We start from the raw sequence: 25,063 nt of genomic DNA on the forward strand, positions 1-25,063 counted from the left end.
AACAGGGATAACAGAGCTCACCGGTGGTGCTGGGGTGGCGGTGGGGCAAACCTCACTAGACTGCTTGCTTCTCCCTGCCTTCCTTCTGCATAATGGTTCCTGGTTGTTAAATACCACCGCCCAGTTGGTCAGCTGACTGCCTCATCCTTGGCATCATTTTAGATCAGTCCATGCTTTTGGACAAACACGTAAATTCTGTATCGCGCACCTGCTTTTTTCACCTTCGTAACATTGCCAAACTAAGATCAGTTGTTTCACACCCGGAGTTAGAAACTATTATTCATGCGTTTGTGTCATCACGTCTTGATTACTGTAATTCTCTGTTTACCTGTCTGTCTAAAACCGCATTAGGTCGCCTACAACTGGTTCAGAATACAGCTGCTAGGTTGCTGACCAGGTCCAGGAGATCCTGTCATATAACACCCGTCCTTGCCTCCCTACACTGGCTCCCAGTTAATTACAGAATACATTTTAAGACTCTAGTCATTACACACCGAGCCCTCCATGGCCAGGCACCTCCTTATCTCTCTGACCTGATCCAGCCGTATGTGCCCAGCAGGTCACTGAGATCCACATCACAGGCTTTGCTGGTTGTTCCTCAGACAAAGCGGAAAACCAAAGGCAATCGAGCCTTTGCAGGTTTTGCCCCTAGGCTATGGAATGAGCTTCCACTCCACCTAAGAACTGTGGACTCTGTGGACATTTTCAAAGGACTGTTAAAAACTCACCTTTTTAAACAGGCCTTTCCTTTCCATAGCCGGCCTGGTTAAATGTTGATTGCTTTATTTTACTCTACTTTTTTCTATTTTCTATTTTGTCTTACTTTATTAATGATTTAGTTCTTAACTTGTTTTATTGACTATTGACTTGTTTTCATTTTATTGTTGTTAAAGCACTTTGTGACTGTAATTGTCTGTGAAAGGTGCTCTATAAATAAACTTTACTTACTTACTTACTCATCAGCAAATGACATGTGGGTCGTGCACACACTGAATACACCCACATAGTAATGCAGCATATTAACCCCTTGAGTATATGTATGCGCCCTTGAGAACAGCATGAAACTCCTCGAGTACATCTGACTGAAGTAACTCTGCAAGCTACAGTATACATGTATATCATTAATAGAGAAAATAACAGATCTACCAATGCTTTTTAATTGTCCCCTCCTTGACGGAGAGAATGATGGTATTGCATTTGCATGTCAATATATTATCGCTGTTCTCTTCTGTCCTATATATGGGTGTTTTACAAATGTTTGTTAGTGCACAGGTGCATGCACAACGGTACACACAAACACACACACACACACACACACACATGCACACGCACACGTTCACACGCACCTGTGTCTGAGTGACGGGACTGGTCCCTTTGTTGTCTTGGGACAGAAAGAACCGGATGGACATGAAGAGTTCATGGATGCAGACGCGAAACTCGTCCTCGTTCTGCCCTCCAGTGGCCAATGAGAAGAGCCGCCGGGACTGGATGATGTACTTGAAGATGTACTCGCTGGCCTGGAAGACAAGACGACACAAAATAGCTGATCTACAAGCTCACGCTATAAGTATAGGTAAAATCTGCTGCCGAGCCCCGTCCGACGAGGCTGTGGGAACATAAACTAAGAACAGGAAATAGGCATGGCTCATTTAAGGAAACACGGAACTACAGTTATGCACAGAGCCAGAAGGAGGTGGGAATAGACGTACAGATTATAGCTTTAAATTATAAATGAGGGTAGAATGTGACACTGAACAGGGTTGTTGCACTGTTTGCTGATGCAATCTAAACCAGGGGTTCCCAAACTTTTTCATGTCAAGGACTGGCAAAATGATACTCATTAGCCTACGGACCCCCATTTGAAAATATATGCCAAAGACCTCCATAAGAGAAGAATTTCTTACGGCTCTAGCAGTGATTTTCAACCATTTTCATTTCATGCCCCCCCCCTGGGTTTGACCTGAAATAGGCTACGGTCCCTCATTTAATGGCATTTCTATCTCTGGGACCCTAATGTATATTGTAAAATCAAACCCATAAGGGTCCATTTGGGTCCTAACTATCATTTTGCTGGGGACCCCCTGGAACTCTCTCAAGGACCCCTAGTGGTCCCCGGACCCCACTTTGGGATACAACTGATCTAAACAACAGGTGTAGAATGAATGATATTGTACATATACGGTACCAGGGTAGTTTAGTCAGAAAGATGTATGGTTTTCCACACAACACAGCAGGGAAGGAAAGAAAATGACTAAACAACTTTTACACTACACATTACTTATTCATCAGTGTTCCTGCTGGCAGACGGAACATTATTTTCCGTTGTGTGAGCGATGAATGAGGAGCAGCAACATGATGGCTGCCGCGCGTCTCTCTGATGCCATCGTCGAACATGAGTCATTAGAATAACTTAAGGCAACATAGAGATTCACGACACCGCAGGCAAGGCGCTTCCATTTATTAAAATGTCCTGCGCTGCAGAGTAATGTAATAGGGAGATATCGGCACCGCTCTGGCGTGCGTGCATGTGTGCGTGCCGGCGTGTGCATGTTGTGTGTGTGCCTGTGTCAGGGTGCCAGGGGGAAATATGATGAACATTTTCTACGCAGCGTGCTTATGAATCCTATATATATATATCTGCTGTCGGGAGGAAAGCTGTTCATTTTTCAGGAAATGAAAAAGTATACGTTTTTCAGGAAATAAAGAAAACCTCATATTTTTTAAAACAAAGCAATACAGCCTCATCACAGTTGGTGTTGTAACTTTAGATATTGTCAATTACTTCCATGAGAGGGGGAGATGTGGTGGAGTTAGTTGCTTTAGCAGACATTTTGAGGGTCCAATGGAGTTGTCCAAAGCACTTTTTACTACTTTCCATTGGTTCAATATTTTCGAGGGTGTTCAATAGCACTGATTTATGCCAAAGAAAATCTAAAACCTCAAAAATGGAGTTATGAGGTTTCCTCCCGACAGCAATGATGTTATATTTATTGCACATCTTAGTCTTTATTCAGAGTGAACAGAAAATACCGGAAAGGTGGGAGGGGGGGGGGGGCTTTGTGCATCATTAATCATTTCAAACATTAACCAGATTGATGGCTTGTAGAGGTGTAAACACATGCCTAAATGGATATTATACCACATAACACCCTGAACCCTGTTGTCCCCATTTTATTTTAAACTAAAGAGAAAAAAGGGGAAAATACCACATTTCCAAGCTTGGTGGCGGTAAAGTAACACAGAGAGAGAGAGAGACAGATAGAACGAGAGAGAGAGAGAGAGAGAGAGAGAGAGAGAGAGCGTGCATGCGTGCGTGTGTGCGTGCGTGCGTGCGTGCGGGGGACATTAATGTGGACCTCCTCACCTTGAGGACTTGCTGGATGTGATCCTGGTGGTCTGCGTCAATGATGCGATCCACGTACCACTTCAACACTTTGATCAGGTCCCTGGGGGAAACACAACAAACACGCACGCACACACGCACACGCACACACACACACACACACACACACACACACACACACACACACACACACACACACACACACACACACACACACACACATATAGGAATGAGGATCTGTCTTTTTCCAATACAGTCTATAATGTCTCAGCAATCTCACTGGCTGTACCTAAGACACTTCACTTGGACCGCGAATCGATCCGTCGGGATCTTCGTCATATTGAAAAACTGTCAGAGCAAAACCTCTCCGACCTACTTACTTAGATCTGTAAGTGCATGTTACACACTGTAGATGAAACACACATACACGGGCTTGTGCACACCACTGAGCTCAGACACCACTGAGCTCAGACACCACTGAGCTCAGACACCACTGAGCTCAGACACCACTGAGCTCAGACACCACTGAGCTCAGACACCACTGAGCTCAGACACCACTGAGCTCAGACACCACTGAGCTCAGACACCACTGAGCTCAGACACCACTGAGCTCAGACACCACTGAGCTCAGACACCACTGAGCTCAGACACCACTGAGCTCAGACACCACTGAGCTCAGACACCACTGAGCTCAGACACCACTGAGCTAAGACACCACTGAGCTAAGACACCACTGAGCTCAGACACCACTGAGCTCAGACACCACTGAGCTCAGACACCACTGAGCTCAGACACCACTGAGCTCAGACACCACTGAGCTCAGACACCACTGAGCTCAGACACCACTGAGCCCAGACACCACTGAGCTCAGACATGCCCTCCGAAGGAGTCGCTTTCACTCATGACAAAGACAGTGTTGATTTCGACTAATACGACGACAACATTTTTTCACTGACGAAAACTAAATGGAAACTAAATGAAAACTAAGCTATGATGACTAAGACTGAATATATTTAAAATTTCGTCAACAAATAAAAACTAGACTAAAATGTTAGGAAGGGACTAGAGTGGACAAGAGATCCAGTATAGGTAAAAGACACGTCTCCACCAGGGAGAGAGTATGTTTTGCACTCGGTCCGTGTGTGTGTGTGTGTGTGTGTGTGTGTGTGTGAGTGTGTCCATCCGTCTGTTACCAGGTAATCTCAGGCACCGTTAACCGGTCAAATTGGATGCCAACGATGAACCTCTGCCCCAAATTTTCCACAACAGCCTTTTATAGCGCCACCAGGAGGCCGACTTGTAAAACAAGTTCAAGTCCAGATTCTGTCCAAAAATCCTGCAAATCGTTACACAGTATCTATAGTCAAGTGTTCAAGCCGGATCTGTCCGATATTTCATTTTCCATCCTAATTGGCTAACACAAGTATGCAGAATTGGCCCTTTTCATCGTACATGCATCTGTGGGCTACAGGGCTAGGTTGGAGCCTAGCCATGGGAGGACATGAGATTGCTGAGATCCCTGTCCACCATTAAAGCCCAAGAATAGACTGTGCAACTCAAGAAAAGAACAAATATTTGCCCGTATCCCCAACCTAACACAACAATGGGCCACAGGTTGATAATTAGTCAGTCTACTTTAGGCATCCCCTTCTAAATAATTGTAGTTGGGTATCATTAGGAGGCATTCCTTTAGGAGGCATCCCCTATTACAACATGTTGGTTGTTTACTTTTGGAGGCATCCCCTAATACATCATTTCGGTTGGGTATTTTAGGAGACAAATGCATTTAAGAGGCAGCCCCTGGTAAAGGAAATGTTTTGTTACTTTAGGAGGCATCCCCTGATAAATCCTTTTGGTTGTTTACTTTAGAAGGCATCCCCTAAATAATTCCAGGTATCCAGATACCCTCAAACGCTGTCCATGTCGTTTGGAATTAAAGTGTCACGTTTTGGAAGAGTCTCTCTCTCTCTCTCCGTCTCTCAACAGTAGAGTTTTTGTTTTAATTAAACATGATCGGAGCGGATGCAGTGCCACCATTTTAGAGCTCGGAGGGAGGAAATCACAGGTAGATCGGAGGTGAAGGGAGATGGATTTGGCAACCGTGCGCCTGTGTGTCAGCTGTGTCTGAGGAATGTGACAGCACGCTATCATAGCAGGTACAGCTTGTGAGAATAGGACGGTCTGTGAGAACAGCAGGTTGTGTATGTGTGTGTGTGTGTGTGTGTGTGTGTGTGTGTGTGTGTGCGTGCGTGCGTGCGTGCATGCCTGTAAAAGGAGGAGATGGGAAGTTTAGAGGAGACGGAACAAGACATGGGGAAAAGGAGGCCAGCTGAGAAGAGAGCTCTGCGCAATTCGATTTTCCGCAGGCAGGGGGCACCGTAAGCATCTGGTGTGAACTCAGTCAGAATATCGACCTGCAGAGCTGTCCAACAGCAGCATTTCTCCTGCTCTGCTTCAGCATGAAGTTTACAAGCACATCTTTCCGCTGAGCCATTCGAAAACTGACACTCCAACTATATTGGCATTTATTGCAATGGGGGGTTTTCTTTGGCTTGGCATAGATGCGACCATTCACAGGACATCAGTGTCGACATTGACGTTAATGTTCATTACTGTACAGCATGTGTGAAAGCCACACTGAAAGCCACTCCGTGCCACTGCTGTTGCACTAAATGCTGAAGGGCTAGAGTATAGGCTACTGTACTTCTCAGCAGGCCGTTTAGGTACTCAGATACACGGTAGGGCACATACTGTATAGTAGTAGTTTACACTAAGTGCTATGTCTACATAAAAGGCTATCTAAATTACATAAATTGACTCTTGCATATGCCTGTATGGTCTATGGCGGAGGATTGGGAGTGAGTCTGCAGTTCTGATTGCAATGGCAAGTTTATTCCATAGTTTTGGACACACACACACACACACACACACACACACACACACACACACACACACACACACACACACACACACACACACACACACACACCTGTACGACAGAGCCCCCGCAAAGTGACTCTCAATGTAGGTGTCCATGACTGGCTTGAAGTGCTGGAACTTGCTGTCCTGGAGGAGGTTGATGATGTGAACCTGGAAGAATTGGGTGAAAAATGTGCGGATGAATCAGTCAATATACCATTCAATGACAAAACCCAAATGACAATCTTGACAACGGGAACCAAATGGCAGTGATGGATGCCCAAAAGGCTGGAGTTCACCATTAATAAAAGTTAAACACCTAAAGTTATATTGTGAGCAATAATTCATTATACCGGATTGATATGATCGTTTATTCCCAAGCGCTAATAATCACTGCTTAATGTGGTGAAATGCTTAATTCAATCTCGCAAGATTACAAATCAGTTATCACTCCATTGCAATTACACAGTTACGCGAGCGCGCGCACGCATACACACGCACGCACGCATACACGCGCACACACTCTGCCCAGCGTTTCTTTTCCCCTGCAGTGTGAACTGCATTGTGTCTGCACTCTGCAGCAGTGAGATGCTATGAAAAGAAACTCATTCCAAGTTGGGCCGTGTTCAGATGGAGGAGTGAAGTCCTCTGGGCCGTCCATTCATTTAAAATGCCACCAAAAGGACACTTGATGGCTTCAATGCCTCACTGCTTCTCATCATCAGTAAGCTGAGAATGGAAATGTGTGTGCCTGAGTGTGTGCATGACTGAGTGTGTGCGTGCAATGTGCGTGCGTGTGTGCATGTATGTGTGTGTTAATATACGTGTGAGGGCCAAATGTCCCCACACGTATAGTAGAATTTGAGAAAGACATTGTGAGGACCATTTAATTAATTAATTAATTAATTGTTATCCCACGATTTTTGCAACCCATTTTTTTCACCCAGTGTCAATTATCTAATGTAATGCTGGGTGCTACACTTCCTCTGCCAACCTGGGGGGGGGCAGCGGACTGACCTCATGCTTCCTTCTATGCATGAGGAGTCCAAGCTGCTTCTTATCACCTGACAGGGGGGAATTTCCCCAGCCGGATGTAGCGTGTGGAAGGAACAAGTTATTCCTACCAGTTCCTTTCCCCTTTCCCAGCTGGCCAGGGGGAGGTAGTTTAGAGACCAGAATTACTGCATGTTTTTTGTGAGGGTACCTACCCTAGGGGACACGGGGAGAACATGCAAACTCCACACAGAAAGGCCCTTTCACCAACCCCGCCTCGGGTATTGGCACTGATAAGGAGGGAATACGCCCCTAGCGCCCACAGCGTCCCCAGTGGGAGTGAGGACCATTTCTGAGTTTCTCATAATAAGATAAATGGTAGTTTTATGGTTTAAAGAGATTTGGGGAGTTGGGCTTTAATACAATTACAAGGTTAGGGCCAGGATTAGACATTTAGATGTGATCTTTAGGTTGAAGTCATGTGTTTCGCACCAGTGTTAAGCACCGAAAACAGCAGATCTGCATGTTCACAGTGCATCGCAGTGCAACACGCTGTGAGCTTGTAGATCGGCTATTCTCAGTTTTTTATCTGCCTCAACATATTGATTTCCTCACAAAACAAGTACAGTATAGTATTACAAGGGTGCGTGTGTGGGTGCGCGCAAGCGTGTGTGTGTGTGTGTGTGTACGACCGCACGTGCATGCGTGAGTGTGTTTGTGTGCGTGTACAGTACGTGCATGTGATCAATCAATGTCCTGCACCATCAGTGTATAGTGCAGCATGACTGTTCTGAGATTGCTTCACCAACCTCTATTACTTTACCTCTATGTACATCTATTAACCAGTGCTAACTACATTTACTCTGTCTCAAGTACTGTACTTGAGTATACAATTCAGAGGTACAGTACTTTTACTTTAGTTTTTTTCCCATTAATGATACTTTGCAATATATCAGAGGCAGAAATTGAACCTTTTACTCCACTTCAACTCTTTGACAGCTTTAGTTACTAGTTAGTTACTTTGCAGATTTACCGTAGACATTGATGCATTACCAACTGAGATCGATAATATGATGGTGAGATTGGCAATTCTGCATAATGAGTACTTTACTACTTTTACATTTGGTACTGTGTCTTTGTTGACTTTTTACTAAAGACACAGTAAAATAGGGATGCCAGTTTGAAAGTGGTCCACATACTTTGTTTTCCGTAGTAGACGGCAGAGTAACAACAACGACAGAGGTGAACAATATCACTTGGATCACATTAATTAACGATAGAAGCTCTGAAAGACAATCAATATCCATCAGAAGGACATCTGGGATACAATCGGTCTCACAATCAATCAATCAATCAGTAGTAGTTTTGTTATTAACTGAGATGAGGAGATGATTATGATCACAAGCAATCTTTTTTCTATGAATTGTGCTGCACAATTCATGAAAAAAAAGATTGCTTGCGATCTAGATTCAGACACCTACGTATGCAATCTCATTTCAAAATTTGAGCAACAATCGTGCAGCACTAGTTGGCTGTCCAATTAATTTGTTTTTGCTACTGTACAAGAGAGAGACTTTAAGAGAGGATTCAAGGAAGTCAAGCACTTTGATGCCAGTAGTTGGCTCCACGTGCCACATTTTGAATGGAGTAATGTTAAGCAACTATACAGACTAAAGACAATAAGTATTTTCATGGAAGAAATGAGAATCGTGTGAGAATCGTCTAAGTGGGAGAGGGCGGGCCTTAGCTAAAGATTAATTCTCGTGGAGGAAAATCGAGATTCACATATTTGAGCAAGAATCGTGCAGCACTAATTAAGATTATAGCCTCTGCCTATGTGTCTTTCAGCACCACGGAGGTGGAGAGCTCTCTCTCTCTCTGCGTCCGTGTGCGGACTCCTACACAGCTGAACTTTGCACAGCTTGATGCCACAGTAGAGAATCGTTCAACCACGTGGATGCTCGCATAATTATCCTCATAGTTTGTGCTTGGTGTGAATACAGAGTGTTTCTACCTTGTTACCACAAGCTACTCTTACTTAAAAGATCAAAGATTTTCTTCCACAATACTGCTATTCACTCAAACCATTAGTTCGGGTGTGTATCTGCTCACATAATGACATGCAGTATGCACTTAATGTAAGACGTTCACATGATCAAATAAGATTCACAAGTTAAAAGCTGTGTCTGATTACCTTAGTCAAACACCTCCACTTCTTATGTCTGTCTGTCTGTCGAGCTAGTTAACAGCTCAACATCAGGACACTTACCAGAGAGTCAAACACCTTCAGCCCATATCTCTGCGAGCTCTCGTCCAGAATCCCAAACAATGTGTCCAGGGTGTCTTGCAGAAACTGGGGGGAGGGTGCGCACGCGCACACACACACACACACACACACACACACACACACACACACACACACACACACACACACACACACACACACACACACACACACACACACACACACACACACACACACACACACACACACACACACACACACACACATTTAACCACTGTATCATTTGTGTATAATGACATGCCCAAAATAGGGATGCCAGTTTGAAAGTGGTCAACAAACTGATTTCCGTACGAACTGAATTTAGATCATTGTCTGGAATAAAATCAGTATGTACCGTACGCACATATGTACTCTACAGGACCTACCTTGACTATCTCTGAGCCATCGATTTCCTTCAGTTTGGACAGGCTGTCGTTAATTCTCTCTGGATGGGCCCTCCACTTTAACAGGTCCAACATGTCACCTGACACACAGAGAGAGAGAGAGAGAGAGAGAGAGAGAGAGAGAGAGAGAGAGAGAGTCAAATAAATAAAGATCAAAGGAACAAGATATACTGTATAGAGTCTGGATTGAGCGATGCAGAGTGTTAGGAGAAAATACACAGCAAACAAACACAAAAACAAAAACAACCACACACTACAGCGCAGACTACAAGGTAATGGCGACATTTCGAAGTGCAGCAGGATGCAGTTAAAGAAAGTAATTTTGCTGAGGCAGAGTCCCCAAACAACAGTATGAATAAATCATCAGCCAGACACCAGGAATCTCTTCTTAAAGCTGTCCCCGAAGATTCACCGAACCGCCAGCCTGTCTACTCTGTGTGTGTGTAGGTGTGTGTGTGTGTGTCCTAACTATTCCGTGCCCAAGAGCCCAACATCACTAATTTGCTTACATATTGATTTTGCAGATGACTACTTATACAGCAACATACCCCAATTATCTTGCAACAGACTGTGCCAATGGCTTTTCTCTAGAAGACTAGAAAACATCAATGTAGCCAAATGTATGAAGTTACAGTAGCTTGTGATTGTACTCTAACAATTAGTCGGATGCTCTGTTATCCTCCATGGACGCAATTGGTGGTTAAATTAGCAGCACATTGGCCAGTGAAGTTTTGATTGGCCCACCAATGCGGAAAATGTTACAAAAACATTTCCTCTCCTTTATAACAACCTGTCGGATACTTAGTACTTCAAATGTATGCTTTGACGAGCTTATCGACATGCATTTGATGTATGTGCATACAATTCAAAACCATAGGCCGGTAATACTGGTACGCGTTTGAAAATCTTTGCATTCCACGTTATCGGTTTTCTACTGAAGACATCAGTAGTCGTTCTCAAAGCTTTTAATTTTAAGGCCCCCTGTTTGGTATTGTATGTTTTAGGCCTCCGACCCACATAACCCCGTAAATGGACCCTAAAAGGTAGTGTACGTTTTTGTTAAAAGGTTAAATCACTATATTGTCATAGTAGGGCATTAACCAAACGTGATTTTTGATAGTCGACTCGACTAGCATCAAAATCGATTTATAGTCGATTAGTCGGCGGTAAAATATGATATTTTTTCCATCCAATCAAGCATTAAAACATTGTGTTCTGAAACAGCCAGCAAGTGAAGGATTAACTGCAAAACAGAGCCGGTGAATGCAGACAGAGTGGAATAGTAAGAGAGTGGCGACACACTTTGATCTCGCCGCAAAGCGGGTACCTATGGGCTATAGTTCCAAACATTGTAACTATCCCATTGAGATAGAATGAGCACTTCCGCATTCCATTGTTACAGTGGGAGTCAATGCTAGTGTCGCCACTCTCTTACTAGATTATGCTGAATGCCGCTCTGATTAGCTCAGCTGTTTCAAATCAAAGTGATTTGAAATCAACAATGACTCACGGATGGACGCGTTGTGAGCTTGTAGATCTGCTATTTTTGATGCGCAAGACTTTTCTACGGAGCAGCATAGCATGTTATGTTGTTCACAATGTTTGTTCAGTTGGAGCGGGGAGGAGGAGGAATGATGCGATGTTTTTCATACAACCCTAAATGTTCAACAACAAGTTACAACCACAGTTCCTTTGGTTTTTAGAAGGAGCTACAAGCTAGGAGGAGGTTATGATTACATACTAGGTTTGCTAGCTAGCAGGCTGCCAGGCTATGAATCAGATGATCAACTACTTAACTCCATCGCGACTATTATAACTATGAGCGTGCGGCATAGCTGTTTGTTTTTAATAATGCTGCACGCCTGCACTTTTGTTGGATAAGCATGAAGAAATATGAAATCACGGCAAGAGCTACTGTATGTTTGACTGTCACCAAACTGGATAATATTGGGCAGAGTGAGGAGGAACTCCTGCTATACTGTACCGGACGACACGACGACACGTCTCCAATCTAACTTGTTGAACAAACTACAGTAATAAACTCACCAATAGGAAAAGTATTTACACACTGTAGTTGTCCCCATTGAGCGTATGAGCCTATGAGGCATATCGCATTCAGGGCTGGACGCTTAGCCTTTTTCCAAGTAGCAGGGAGAATGGGAAGGGAAAATGTATGTCATATGTAAACGAGCAAATCAGCTAACCAATCACAGGCAACAGGCATTCTGATTGGCCAGTATGAGATGATTTCTGATGACGTATGATGACAAGAGCGCCCCTCACTTCACATGGGTGTGATTTTTGAGGTAGGGGCGGGAAATAATGTCAAAATATTAGCAATTATCACAAAATAGTGATATTCATCATGATATCATTGTTGTTTGTTTCATATAATCTATATAATCAATTTGTTTTATGCTAATACTTGGTAGATAGATATAGTAGCTCTGTTCCATACCTCTAATACGTGCCACACATTAGAGCTATGGACCAGAGCTAGATAGATAGATAGATAGATAGATAGATAGATAGATAGATAGATAATATGTTGCTCATGGATGGATAGACAGGCTATCCATTTTTATCCTGCTGTTCTATCATGTTAGTGTGACATTCAATGCAGAGGCTGCTCGATGGTGATTAGTATTGTAACCTTCTCCTTGGCTTTGACTGCTTCAGTTCAGACAGTACTAAATCAGTAGTCTACTGTAGCTGATATGTCCGATGTTCTAAGCTATTGTTTGCTATGTGCAGGAGGTCGGACAAACTAAACCTCTGCGAGTCGGCGTGGTGGAAGGGGGACAGATCTTTGCCTTTTTTTCGTTGCTCATTATGCAGGTCACACAATGACCACTGACTGACTGATATGAATAATCCAGCCAGGTCGGTCATTCGTATTATCATTCACGCTGCGCACACGTTTTTGTAAGCAAACACTAAGCAAGGGTTGTTTTTGATAAACATCAATCCGTCCACTCCATGTGTGTGTGTGCGTGCACGGCTGCACGCTGTTTCACCCGCGTTTGGTTAAAAGTAAGTTACGTTTGAACTTTGAACATTACAAACAAACTTAGCAAATAACTTGTCGGGGTCCAAGCAATTCCTTCTGAATCTGTGCTATCATGCTAATGCTATCCCGCTGAGTTCGCTCTGTCTTCTTTTCTGTCTGCCGCTGCTGACAGTCAGCAAGCAGTGACACAGGGAGCAGCGACACAGGGAGGGGAGGGGCGGTGGGAGCAAAGGGGCATAGATCTTCAAATGAACACCGCATTGAGCCTCATCAACGTTGTTAGCTTGAAGATCTGCTCTTTTTGGCGAACGACACCGCCGTACTACAGAATATAAATTTAGGTATAGAACTGCGACTATAGAATGTGCACTTGCTGTATCAGAGCCTTGTCTTGATCACGATTGAACGGTCAAATTCTATAGTCGCACCAGTGCTACAAATTTAAATTTACAACTCGCACAGTGCTATTTTTAGTAACATATGCGACTACCTAGTCCGCTAGTCGCACTGTCGAGCCCTGATCGCATTATGCTTTTCCCAAAGAAAATCTGTCTTGAATGCTGCTAGTGCCACCGCCGGTCCGCCGCCCACCGCACCTACACGAGTGAGGGTGACGGCAAAACCCACGTACAGTAGGCTTGTATATGATATGAAAACAATCAGCCAGGAATGGATTAGTACTGAAGTTGGCGAACTACCAACAAAACAACAGAGCTCACAGCTGCATGTCTGCTGTAGAAAAAATAAAAATATATATAAAACATAATATTAACGATTACTCAATTTCTATTTACAGTGTCGACTACCGTTTTGCTAGTCGACTAGTCGACTAATCGATTTTTATGTTAATGCCCTATGTCATAGTAATCATTGCTATAGTGTTTGTTCAACAACAGTCTCTCCAGCTCTATGATAAACAGAAAATACATTTTCAGGTAGGTGACACAATTTCAGCCTATCAGGAGAGAGTAGCTATTTATTAGCTTAGTTTTTAGAGTGGTCCAGTTCCAATTTTGACTGCTGATTTCTTGTGTCATCACTTACAATTCCACTTGTTTAATCTGTATCCCTGACTATCCTGATTCTGATCCTGATCCTGATCTGTATCCTGATCCTGATCTGTATCCCTGACTATCCTGACTATCCTGATTGGATAAAATTGCTATCCCAGTTTCAGTTTCAGAAAATGCATGTTCTGTTTAATAAAAAGCTGGAGAGACATGGAGCAATGACTACTATCACAATATAGAGCTTTTTAACACGTACACCTTTAAGGTGTTTGCACACTGGTGCAAATTTCTGAGGATGTTAAAAAAGAAATGGGCCTCAATCGGCCGCCGCATATTTCGTCCATATAAAGTTCTTTAGCCAGGTCTGTGGCCTACAGTGTGTGGTCAGTGTGTTGACTATCTGAGCCAACCTGGCGGGCGCTCTATCGAACCACTAACCTACCGTTCTGTGTGAGTTTGGTGGAACAGAGGAAGCTGGTGATCCAGAAGGACTCCTTCGTTCCCTTCAAACTCGGATTGTTGGCCTTGGAGAAAGGCAGCTTGAGGTAGCGCGAACAGTCTGCCAGGTTGGCATTCTCCTCACACTGCACGGAGAGGGAGAGAGAGAGGGAGAGAGGGAGAGAGGGAGAGAGAGAGAGCGAGAGAGTGAGAGAGTGAGTCAAATAAATAAAGATCAGAGGAACAAGATATGTACTGTAGAGCCTGGATGTAGAGTCAGAACCAGCCCTGCCCAGTCCAAACGGGCACAAAACATCTTGCCAGACACTTCACACTTAGTAGTGTATTGCTGAGCAAATAGCAAATAGTAGTGTATTGCTGAGCAATGCACTACCCAAGCAATTGCAGTGTCAATGGTGCAGTATTTTTGAGTGGTGCAACCACTCCAAGGAACAGCAATGTCCGTGTCACCTATGTGTTCACCTGTGTGTTCACCCACCCCTCTATGTGTTCATTAATGAGCACCAGTATAATGAGTACAGACACTGTTGCCTGCTAATGAGAGAGAGAGAGAGAGAGAGAGAGAGAGAGAGGAGGGGGGGGGGGGGGGGGGGGGGAGAGAGGGGAGTTGCACCACTCGGTTCACACGGGTGTGATTATTTTTTTTAGCTTTTGTGCCTTTATTGATAGTTTCAAGTAAATAATGCCAGGAAAGAGGGAGAGAGGGAAGGGAAGAGACATGCAGCAAAGGTCTTCATGAACGGGACTCGAACACACAACGCGCTGTCAGTCTATATGTGGCATGCGCCTGGACCACTAGGCCAGCGGGCGCCCCGGTGCAGTCTTTTTGATTAGTGCTTCTTCAGAAAGGGCCAATAAGAGCGACTGCATGTTTTTCAAACAGACATTGCACTAATAGCATTCAATGCAGCTGAATTAACAATTAGAAACTGGGAACATGGGCTTACATGGGGGTTTAATGGGGATTACAATGGCCTGTGGTGTTGTGTGTCAATCTCATAAAGTACTAGAGCGGCATGATTTTGATAAAATTTCCTCAATATTGGAATTCTTCAACGGATGCCAAGCAATTTGATTCCACCAGAAGGACATGTATGCTGTTGTTTAGGAACCTACACCTTTACCATACCATGGTATCACTTTCACACATACAAAGTTACAAACGCATCACTTTCACACCAATCTCCCCAAACATCCATTCCGGTTTGATTAATTGTGGTTCCATAATGCACGGCTGAGGCCGTTTGGTTTCCCACACTGTTTGAACTGATTCCTCTGTGGTCTATTTTGGTTCTTGAGGGGAAGCTAGGCCATGCCAAGCTTCATTGAGCGTTCTTGCCCAACGTCCATCTGGCATTAGCAGGGGCCCTCTCCTCTCATCAATGGGAACACACAGGACCTGTCACAGCCTTCCAACAAGCTGTCCTCGAGAACTGGCAGGCACAGGTATGGGGTTGGTAAGGACTGAATCTGGCATCCACCGTGGAGCAGAGCAAAGGAAGACATAGTTTAGTAGCGCTTCGTTTTGTAATGGCCTTGATGTTGTGGAAATACCTGTGCACTAGTATTACACAGTACACATCCTCTGTGTTAAAGGTATGTTTTGACCGAATGTGCAGTATAGCATATCACGTACATAAATGGTAAATGGTGCATTTATATAGCACCGCTTTACATAGATTGTGCATTACATTCACCCATTCACACACACATTCATACACCGATTGCGGCGGAAGCCATGCAAGGTACCAACCAGCAAATTGGGAGCAATTTGGGGTTCAGTGTCTTGCCCAAGGATACTTCGACATGTAGACGGGAGGAGCCGGGATTTGAACCGCCGACCCATGGATCATTGGACGACCTGCTCTACCACTTGAGCCACAGTCGCCGTACATAACAGTAATGTCATCATGCGTGGAGGAAGAAGTTGCTAGAGCCGCACATTCTGCATTGACTGTACTTGGCACAATATTGGCACCAACTATAAATGTACTGTAGGCAAAACCATAATGCATGCTATCTTCTTCTTAAATATTTAAATTAAGTGTGTATTGATGATGACACAAGTGCTCCTATGTTTGTGGAGTGGTGCGGTCGAGGAGAAGCAAGATAACACTAGATTAGCAACCTAGGTGCCCGTATCGCTAGGCCGGCCCGGGCCAATACATTTTAAACTTTGCATAAACTTGTAAGGTCGTCAAGGCTAGGTGCTATGGCAAGTGCTATGGGCTAAGGCGGAGTCTTCAGATTACAGCAGCCTTCAGGCAGCCTTTTAGCTGTTCTAACACATCCAAGATGTTTACAATATGTATCGTTTATGACGATGTCAAATTATAATTGATCTGTAACCTTGAAACCACCAATTTCACTCGTTGCCTCTGACTTCTTCTGGGTATTTACTGGCCCGATGCCATCTCAAATGCCAATTAGGGATCCCACCAAGTAAGAAACAATAGAAACCCAAATCAGGAGGAGGAAAGGGAACTGGATAGGTCACAAACGAGACAAAACAGTTCAATCCCAAAACATGCTCAAAGACGGACCCCGCAGGGCAGGAGGAAGACCTAGAGCCACCTAGAGAAGAACCACAGAGCAGGAGATGACGGCGCAAGGTCTGTCATGTCAACTGGAGCGGACAGCACAAGACCCGAGAGGATGGAGGAGTTGCTGTTGCAGTTCTTTGGGAGGGTTAATTGCCCTCTCAAAGAAATTAATCACATAAGTAAACTATAACAAAAGTACTATTGTGTTCACATTAGTTGAATTTCCAGCATTTAAATGATGTGTGCAATCCATTTGGTGTTAACCCCAATCTGTGCTTCTGTTCAGATGTTCTCAAATTCTAGGGGCGCAATCATGTAGTGTTGACAATTTTTGTCTCCACCAGGCCGAAGGCATGTGGGGAGAGTATGTTTTGCACTTCGTCCGTCCGTGTGTCCGTCCGTCCGTGTGTGTGTCCGTGTGTCCGTGAACAGCTAATCTCGGCCACCGTTAACCCGGTCGATGCCAAATTTTGCACACACACTCCCTGGATGCCAACGATGAACCTCTGCCCCAAACTTTCCAGAACGGCCTGTTATAGCGCCACCAGGAGGCCGCTTTGTGCAAAACAAGTTTTTTCACAGTACACCTACAGATTTTGTCCAAACATCACGCAAATTAGTACACAGTCTCTCTAGAGCCATTCAACGAAACGGGTCTTTCAGATTTCTCACACTCCATCCTGATTGGTTAAGATTGGCTTCCAAAGTTCACAGGAGTGCTCAGTTTCAAACAAAATGCTGCAAATCATGAACACATCGCGTGATTTCCGTGAAATTGTGCACCCACATTCCCACTAGGCCGAGGACGAAATGCCACATGAACAATTTCAACTCAGCCTCAAGGTGGCGCTATAACTGGCCGAAAAGTGTTTTTACCTCTAACTGCACGGATCTGTGGATAACCTGGTGGAGACCTGTGCCCAGAAGGGCACTTTTTCTAGTTCTTATTGATTATTACATCACATGAATGGGAGCTGTGCAACATTAGCATATTGATAGATCTTGCAATATTAAATGAGGGCACAGATAGAGGTATTGATCCTGTCGGGACTTCTGAGAAAAACTGGATGACTATTGGACAAGTTCAACATTAGCATATTCATGGCTCTTGGCGTACTAAATAAGGGCAAAGGTAGAGTCATTCTAAAACTCCTGTAGAAATCACATCCGTGTGAAGTGAGTGGTGCAACTTGGTGCAAACCATGTGGGCGTCCCCGGAAGTTTCAGACCCACAGGAACGCGGCCATGGTGCCGGCCCTGCGTCCAAAACGTTACCGTGTGGGGGTCCCCGGAACATCCAGACCCCCACGAACGTGCCCTGGGGCCCAGCCCGGTTCCTGCGAGCCATCCCGCGTCCAAAATGGTTGAGAAATTATAGTTAACGTGTGGGGGTCCCTAAAGGGTCCCTCTACTGTACTGTACTGTCACATAATTATAATTAACTGTATTTATGATGATTTGGGGTGTTACAGTACAGTACACTTGGTTGCACTATTTCATGCTCAGACAGACAGACAGACAGACCCATCCAGGGACACAGCCAGGGACCCAGGGACAAACATAGCCGTCTATAGGAGTGGTTGCACCACTCAAAAATACTTGAACAGAGAGGATTTACCATAATTTACATGATGGGGAAGGGTGTCATTTAACACGCTTCCTGCCATTACTGTAGATCTGCGTTAATTAACAAATACCACGCAGGCAGGATGGATTAAGACCAGGTCTTTGCGTGCGTCTGGAAATGTGCAACAAATACATCCGCTGTTTGGATTTGGAATATATTTTCGCATGTGCCAGTCGTCAGGTTTCGGTTGTAACTTCTGTGTGATGCAACACAGTGCCAATCAGTCAAAGTGGAAATGAAACCATGCAACATTTATGATACACCCCAGAAGCCACGAGCTATACAGTTAGAAATTGTGTAGGTCAGAGCATACAGTACAGTATGTAGACACACACACACACACACACACACACACACACACACACACACACACACACACACACACACACACACACACACACACACACACACACACACACACACACACACACACACACACACACACACAAAATTCATGCCCACGGGTTGGCTTAAAAAAGCTTATGTGTAACTCTGTGACTGTACATTTTGTATACTCTCATAGTGAAATGAACACTGCCGATTTAACTATGTAGCTATATACAGTATAAATGGACGGCCTGTCAGTGTACTGACAAATGCGAGCCGCTTGTCATCCCGTGACAGACAGTAAATAACGTTAACGGGTCGACTGTAAATTTCCCATGTTGTTATTGTTATGCATTTATTCAGACCTCAAAGTGAATTAAGTGATTCCTACGATGCACGAGGGTATAGATAGGGTGCTTCAAGTGAACCTCCTGAGACAGGAAAAGACCCTCCCCCGTAATGTTCTTCACTCTCCACGCCCACCTCAACTGTGAAAGAACGCAGCTCCCTCCTTAATATCAAACGACTCATCATCATGGCAGATTCAATGGACAAACACCCTGTGACCGCTTTCAAACGGAAACCATTTCAGCCGTGTTCTGCTGTATTTTTGTACAATGGAAAAGGGAATGCATAATAAACAAAGGGTTCTACTCAACAGTGGCAATACGTTATGGTGTAGTGTCATACTGTAGTGTCGACTTTTAGCAGGTGTTACCTTGTGTATGATGAGCTCATGGGTCCCATCAGGAAGCGTGCGGCCGTCCTCCTGCATGAGAGGGACGAAGCAATATCCAAACAGCTTCTTCTCCCCTTTGTCTTTGGCTGTCAAAACACAACACAGGGAAACTGTCACAGCTGAAACACCACAACACAGGGACACTGTTACAAGTCCACGGCCCGGCCCCAGCTATGGTCAAAGTATCCCTTAGCAAGACAATTCCCCTAACAGCCCTAATAACTGACCCCAAGCGCTCCTCATGACCATCTGAGAAGCCATCAGTGAAGCTGAAACTGAATCTCTCCTGTAGGACCAACAAAGGTATGGAGACCCCACTTACAAATACCAGGAGACGGGACCACATCACTCCGGTCCTGGCTACACTTCACTGACTTCCTGTTGTTTTTAGAATTGATTTTAAAATCCTTTTAATAGCGTTTAAGGTACAAATGGGCCAGGCACCCCAATATCTCCTACACCCATATAACCCTCCCCGTACCCTTAGATCTTCAGACGGGGCTCTCCTAAAGGTTCCATCTCGTAAACAAGGGAGAGTGAGCCTTCTCCGTCCGTGCCCCTAAAATTTGGAACACCCTTCCCAAAACCATCCGACAAGCAGATACCATTGCATCCTTTAAATCTCTTCTCAAAATGTATTTGTTCAGAAAAGCATTCCCCCCTCAGCCCTGTTGAATGTTTGTTCACTGATCTTTGTCCGTATTTTGTCTATTACATTATGCAAATGGTTAAACCCCTTTGGTATTTTTCTGCACTATATTTCTGCTGTGCTTTGCATGTTTCTGTTAATATTATGAGCATATTGTTTGCACTGCCACGCTTCAAACTAGATTGTCCTAGGAGGGACTGTGAAATGTTTTAGTTTAACTCGTGAATCTGCGGATGTATAAATGTGCTCTTTTCACCTACCAAATGGCCTAATAATTAAGGTTTTATTTGACATATATATCTCTCATCTAGTGTTACATTTCATTTAACCAACAATAAACAAGAGGGGGATCTATACTGTGAGGCACAGGTCTTCAGCCTTGTATCATAAATCTGTGTATTATTAGTGTGGTTGCCCTAACAGGGCCACCAGACTATTTAGTGTGGTTGCCCTAACAGGGCCACCAGACTATTGTTATTGTAAATGAGCGATACTTTGCCGCACTACTCCTCCCAGAGTTTTTGCCGCACACACTCGAGCCATATGTCAAATTGACCGGCTTCATTGGGAATCGTGTGCTTGCTAAGAAATCCGTTGTATAGTTTAATTGATATTAATTAATTAGTTCTCCATAGACTTATAATGGGGAAATCGAAGACTAAATGTAAGTATTTTTTTCCATTGGAGACCGTAAGCGCCATATTTACAAGACTTGGGAGGGAGGTTCATAATAATTATGAAAATTAATTGAAAAGGAATTACATCAGTCGGCCTCATGGTGGCGCTATAACAGCCCACTTTACGTTTTTCCCTATAACTCTTGAACCGTAAGTCGTAAAATCAAATTTTCTTTTTCCATGGATTCCTTGGGTCATGATGCATTTCCACATATAGGCCACGCCCATTTTCGTCAGGAAAGAAATTCCTGCAAATTTGAATTAACTCCAAAAACACACTTTTGGCTCCCCCTCCTACAGATTTTGTCCAAATCTCACAAAATCGGCACACATGATCTCCGGACCTATCCGATTAAAACACCAACTGCAGAATTTTGGTAGTGCGTATCGTTCAGCCGTAATTGTCGTCCGAAGATAGTAGGAGGGGCCTATTTTACAACAAATGCCATAAATCACGAACGGAATGTCCGATCCATTCCAAATTTGAATCGCATGTCTCGGGTGGTTCAATCAACCAAGTTCCAAAAGCAATTCCATTTTCATCCATAGCTATTTTCAAATGGTCAAAATGTATATAGGGTTGAAGTGGTTACAGTAATGTATGTTTTTCTAATCAAAATGTAAATCTCCAAAGTAACTAGTAACTAAAGTTTTCAAATAATTGTAGTGGAGTAAAAGTACAAATGTTGGCTCTGAGATGTAGTGGAGTAGATGTAAATGTATTGGAAATTGGAATGCAGTCAAGTAAAGTACAAATAACTTTTTTTTTACTTAAGTACAGTATTTGAGTAAATGTACTTAGTTACTTTCCACCACTGGGCTAACGGCAGGAGGATGAGTTAACAAAACGTCAACAAAGAGAGAAGTATATGACCAAGCTGTCCGTCTGATGACAAAAAAGATTACAAAAGAAAGGAGAGAGAAGTATGACTAAGACACAGAAGTGGTCAATGTTATCCTCAACTTCATATTGACATCTGTTGTCCAGATCATATCTCACAGCAGGGCTGCAGGGCTGAATCATTCAGGCCGCGGTATCCCTATACCCACACATGTGTACGTTTGGATTACAAGCCATAGAGTATAGACAGAGTTGCGACATTGACATATTACCGTTAAAATTTCATATTGTACATTTTAAGTGTTGCAACACTTATACATACACGCACGCACACGTGTGGGGATTGAAAAACCATAAAACCTGGGTGATCTATTCTACTGTATGCTATCAAATTGTATGTTTATTCATGCAGCATAGTACTGTACAGTATATTGGTGTTTTAAGAAGTATGTTATACTTTAGCCATTGAAAAATAGCAGATCTACAAGCTCATAACGAGGCACCGAGTGCCACGCTACGAGCTTGTAGGTCTGCTATTTTTTTTTAATCGTGAAAATGTGGTGCAAATCTTTGAATATATATTCTGTCAGAGTTTGCTTCATGGGGGGTCCCTGGAACAACATGTTTTCAGATGAGGGTCGGCGGCCAATTACATATATTTTTGACTGACATAGAAACATAGGATTTCAGAAAACTGACATTTGCAGAAATGTCTTCAGGTCTAAATGGGACCGGACCGCATCTCCATGATATGATCTACTGCACCACGGATATGTCAACATGAAGTCGAAATGAGTCATAGTTCTCTCTTTTTGTCATCAGTTTCCTCCTTTAAGTGAAAGAAAAGTAGTGTCAAAATATCTTTTGTATTCGGTTTCAAAACAGGCCGTTTTCGTGCTGGGGCCCTTACCGTTTGTCGCAAAAACATGATTTTTGGGAGATAAATCTCCTCCGATGTAGTTATGCATGATCACAGGGGTGACGTGACATTGTAATTGGCTGGCAATATTAGTGGGAGGGGCCTATGTAAGCGACTGTGGCAACCACACTTTGCAATTTTGAAAGATTGCGACCTTTCTAGTTGTGATTACACAACAGTTTGATCAATAATATTTATGATTAGAAGGCAAAGAGAGTGAAAAGAAAACAGGTATCGGCCGATCTTACAGGTAAGGTATTGTGGCATATTGGCCAATAACTTTGCAAGTAATTCGTGAAATTATACCTTGCCTACAATAGCCTTACAAGGATGGAAAAACACCATTACAAAATAATTTCGTACAAGCATTGCGTTACTCCCCTCGGGCACACTCGGTGGCTTTTACCTTCACATTTTCCTAATAATGTTCCCTTTTTATAAGTCTCCTTCTGGGTCTTAACAGAGAGAGTGGAAAAACCCCCCAGACTAAACATTATCACAGACAAGCTAGCAGGTTTATTTGGGCCAATAAATCATAGTAAGACCTGTTTTCGTGCAGTGCTGCTTTTCAGAACCGAGTGACAAAATGAAAATGAACATAACAGCCCTGTTTCACTACTGTCCAGGGTGAAAGGCAAAGTCCTCAATGGCTCGCTCTATTAGCGCCGGCAGCTCAGGACAAAAATTCCAGAAACTCCCAGCAGTCAAATTAACAGCACTGACACAGCAGACACAGCAGGAAGAACGGTGTTCCAAACACGTTTAAGAAATAAGGTATCTTTTTGTTTAGATATAATTTCCCTTTTAAGGGATTTGGTGTGACCACAGGTCTACTGTAAATGAAAATGGTGCTAAACAATCCTGAAGATGCTACTGTTAATTCTATAATGAATGTAAGAGTAGAAGAAATGGATCTGAAAGAGTCCCTCTTTACACTATAAGTTAAATAACACTCAACAAATGTTGTGTCTGCATGTTGTGGCTGTAGAGGGATTGGAGCGCAAAGTGACATTTTCAGAATTTGACAGCTATTAATTTATTGTAAAAATGTAATTAAAAAAACAACATAAAACATACATTTAAATACATTCATTGATGTCTAATATATAAAAGTATAGAAAATGTTTGTTTTTAAATAATTACAAACAATGGAAAGCTGTCCAGTAATATTCTGAAATGTTCACGTCCTTTGTGCTCTAATTAAGCCCTCAATATACTGCACTGTATATTGCCACTCACCACAATAATGCCTGCTTGTTATATTAGAGAAGATAGAGAGAGACAGCTAGAGAAGGTGAAATAGACAGAGAGGGGAAGGGGGAGAGAAGTCTGGGATCTATGCTATAACATGTGTTTTGTCCTAATGAGACAGTTTGAAGGTGGACAAACTTGTCTAATTATGGAAACACAAACATGCTCACTCAAGCATTCTCTCACCCTCACCCCACCGCCCCCTGTCTCTCTCTCCGATTCTCATGCACGCACGCACGCACGCACGCACGCACGCACGCACATCTTCCACACCCATCAAGCCACACCCACACACCCGCCCGAAAACGACAACGCGCCAATCTTACTGGAGCAGTGCCGGAACTCGAAGCGCACGTGCGAGCCGCGGAACACGTCCACGGGGATGGGCAGCTTGATCTGTTCGGCCCAGCGCGGGCTGTTGTTGTGGTACAGAACCAGAGAGTGGTACTGGTCAGCCCCGGGCTCCCCGGAGCCCGCTGCCATGCAACTCTGGAGAGAGATGGAGAGACAGAGAGAGAGAGAGAGAGAGAGAGAGAGAGGATAGAGGAGAGGAATAAATAGGTGTCAGCCGATGAAAACAAAGTCGGTTTATGGTACTGTAGGTGGAGAGAAGGCTAAGTGAGCATCACATCTCTCTCTCTCTCTCAACTCCAGCAGAGAAGCCCATATTACAATGAAAAATAACAGCGCTGTATGTATGTATGTATGTAACTACAATTTTGAGGTATTTGTACTTTACTTGAGTATTTCCAATTTACAGTACTTTTACTTATACTCCACTACATTTATTTGAAAACTTTAGTTACTACTGTAGTTACTTTGTAGATTTGCATTATTATTACAAAACATACATAAACCACTTCAGCTCCATGTGCATTTCGACCCTTTGAAAATAGCCGGTCTACAAGCTTTTGCGCATTGTGAGCTTTGTAGATTTGAAAAACAGATTTGAAAAACATTTGAAAACTTTTTACACTTTTTCTTGTAACGGATTATGGTTCTACATTGCAGTATTGGTACTTTTACTCAAGTAAAACATTTGTGTACTTTTCCCACCACTGGCCAGAT

The 25,063-nt window shown here is 43.6% G+C and overlaps 1 protein-coding gene across 1 annotated transcript in view; it reads right to left on the minus strand.

Annotated features, from left to right (window-relative positions):
• The window catches only part of dock4b (dedicator of cytokinesis 4b), a 207,150-nt gene that overhangs the window by 78,457 nt on the left and 103,630 nt on the right, over positions 1 to 25,063 (minus strand). Inside the window, exons 15-22 of the mRNA XM_083757446.1 lie at positions 24,322 to 24,484; positions 19,638 to 19,744; positions 14,406 to 14,547; positions 9,926 to 10,023; positions 9,525 to 9,608; positions 6,333 to 6,433; positions 3,365 to 3,446; positions 1,347 to 1,517 (exon numbers count right to left, since the gene is read on the minus strand). Of these exons, the coding sequence (XP_083613572.1) occupies positions 1,347 to 1,517; positions 3,365 to 3,446; positions 6,333 to 6,433; positions 9,525 to 9,608; positions 9,926 to 10,023; positions 14,406 to 14,547; positions 19,638 to 19,744; positions 24,322 to 24,484 (948 nt within the window). The remainder of the gene's footprint in view (positions 1 to 1,346; positions 1,518 to 3,364; positions 3,447 to 6,332; positions 6,434 to 9,524; positions 9,609 to 9,925; positions 10,024 to 14,405; positions 14,548 to 19,637; positions 19,745 to 24,321; positions 24,485 to 25,063) is intronic.

The sequence above is a fragment of the Protomyctophum parallelum genome, assembly GCF_964188405.1.
Source record: "Protomyctophum parallelum genome assembly, chromosome: 22".
Lineage (NCBI taxonomy): Eukaryota > Metazoa > Chordata > Actinopteri > Myctophiformes > Myctophidae > Protomyctophum > Protomyctophum parallelum.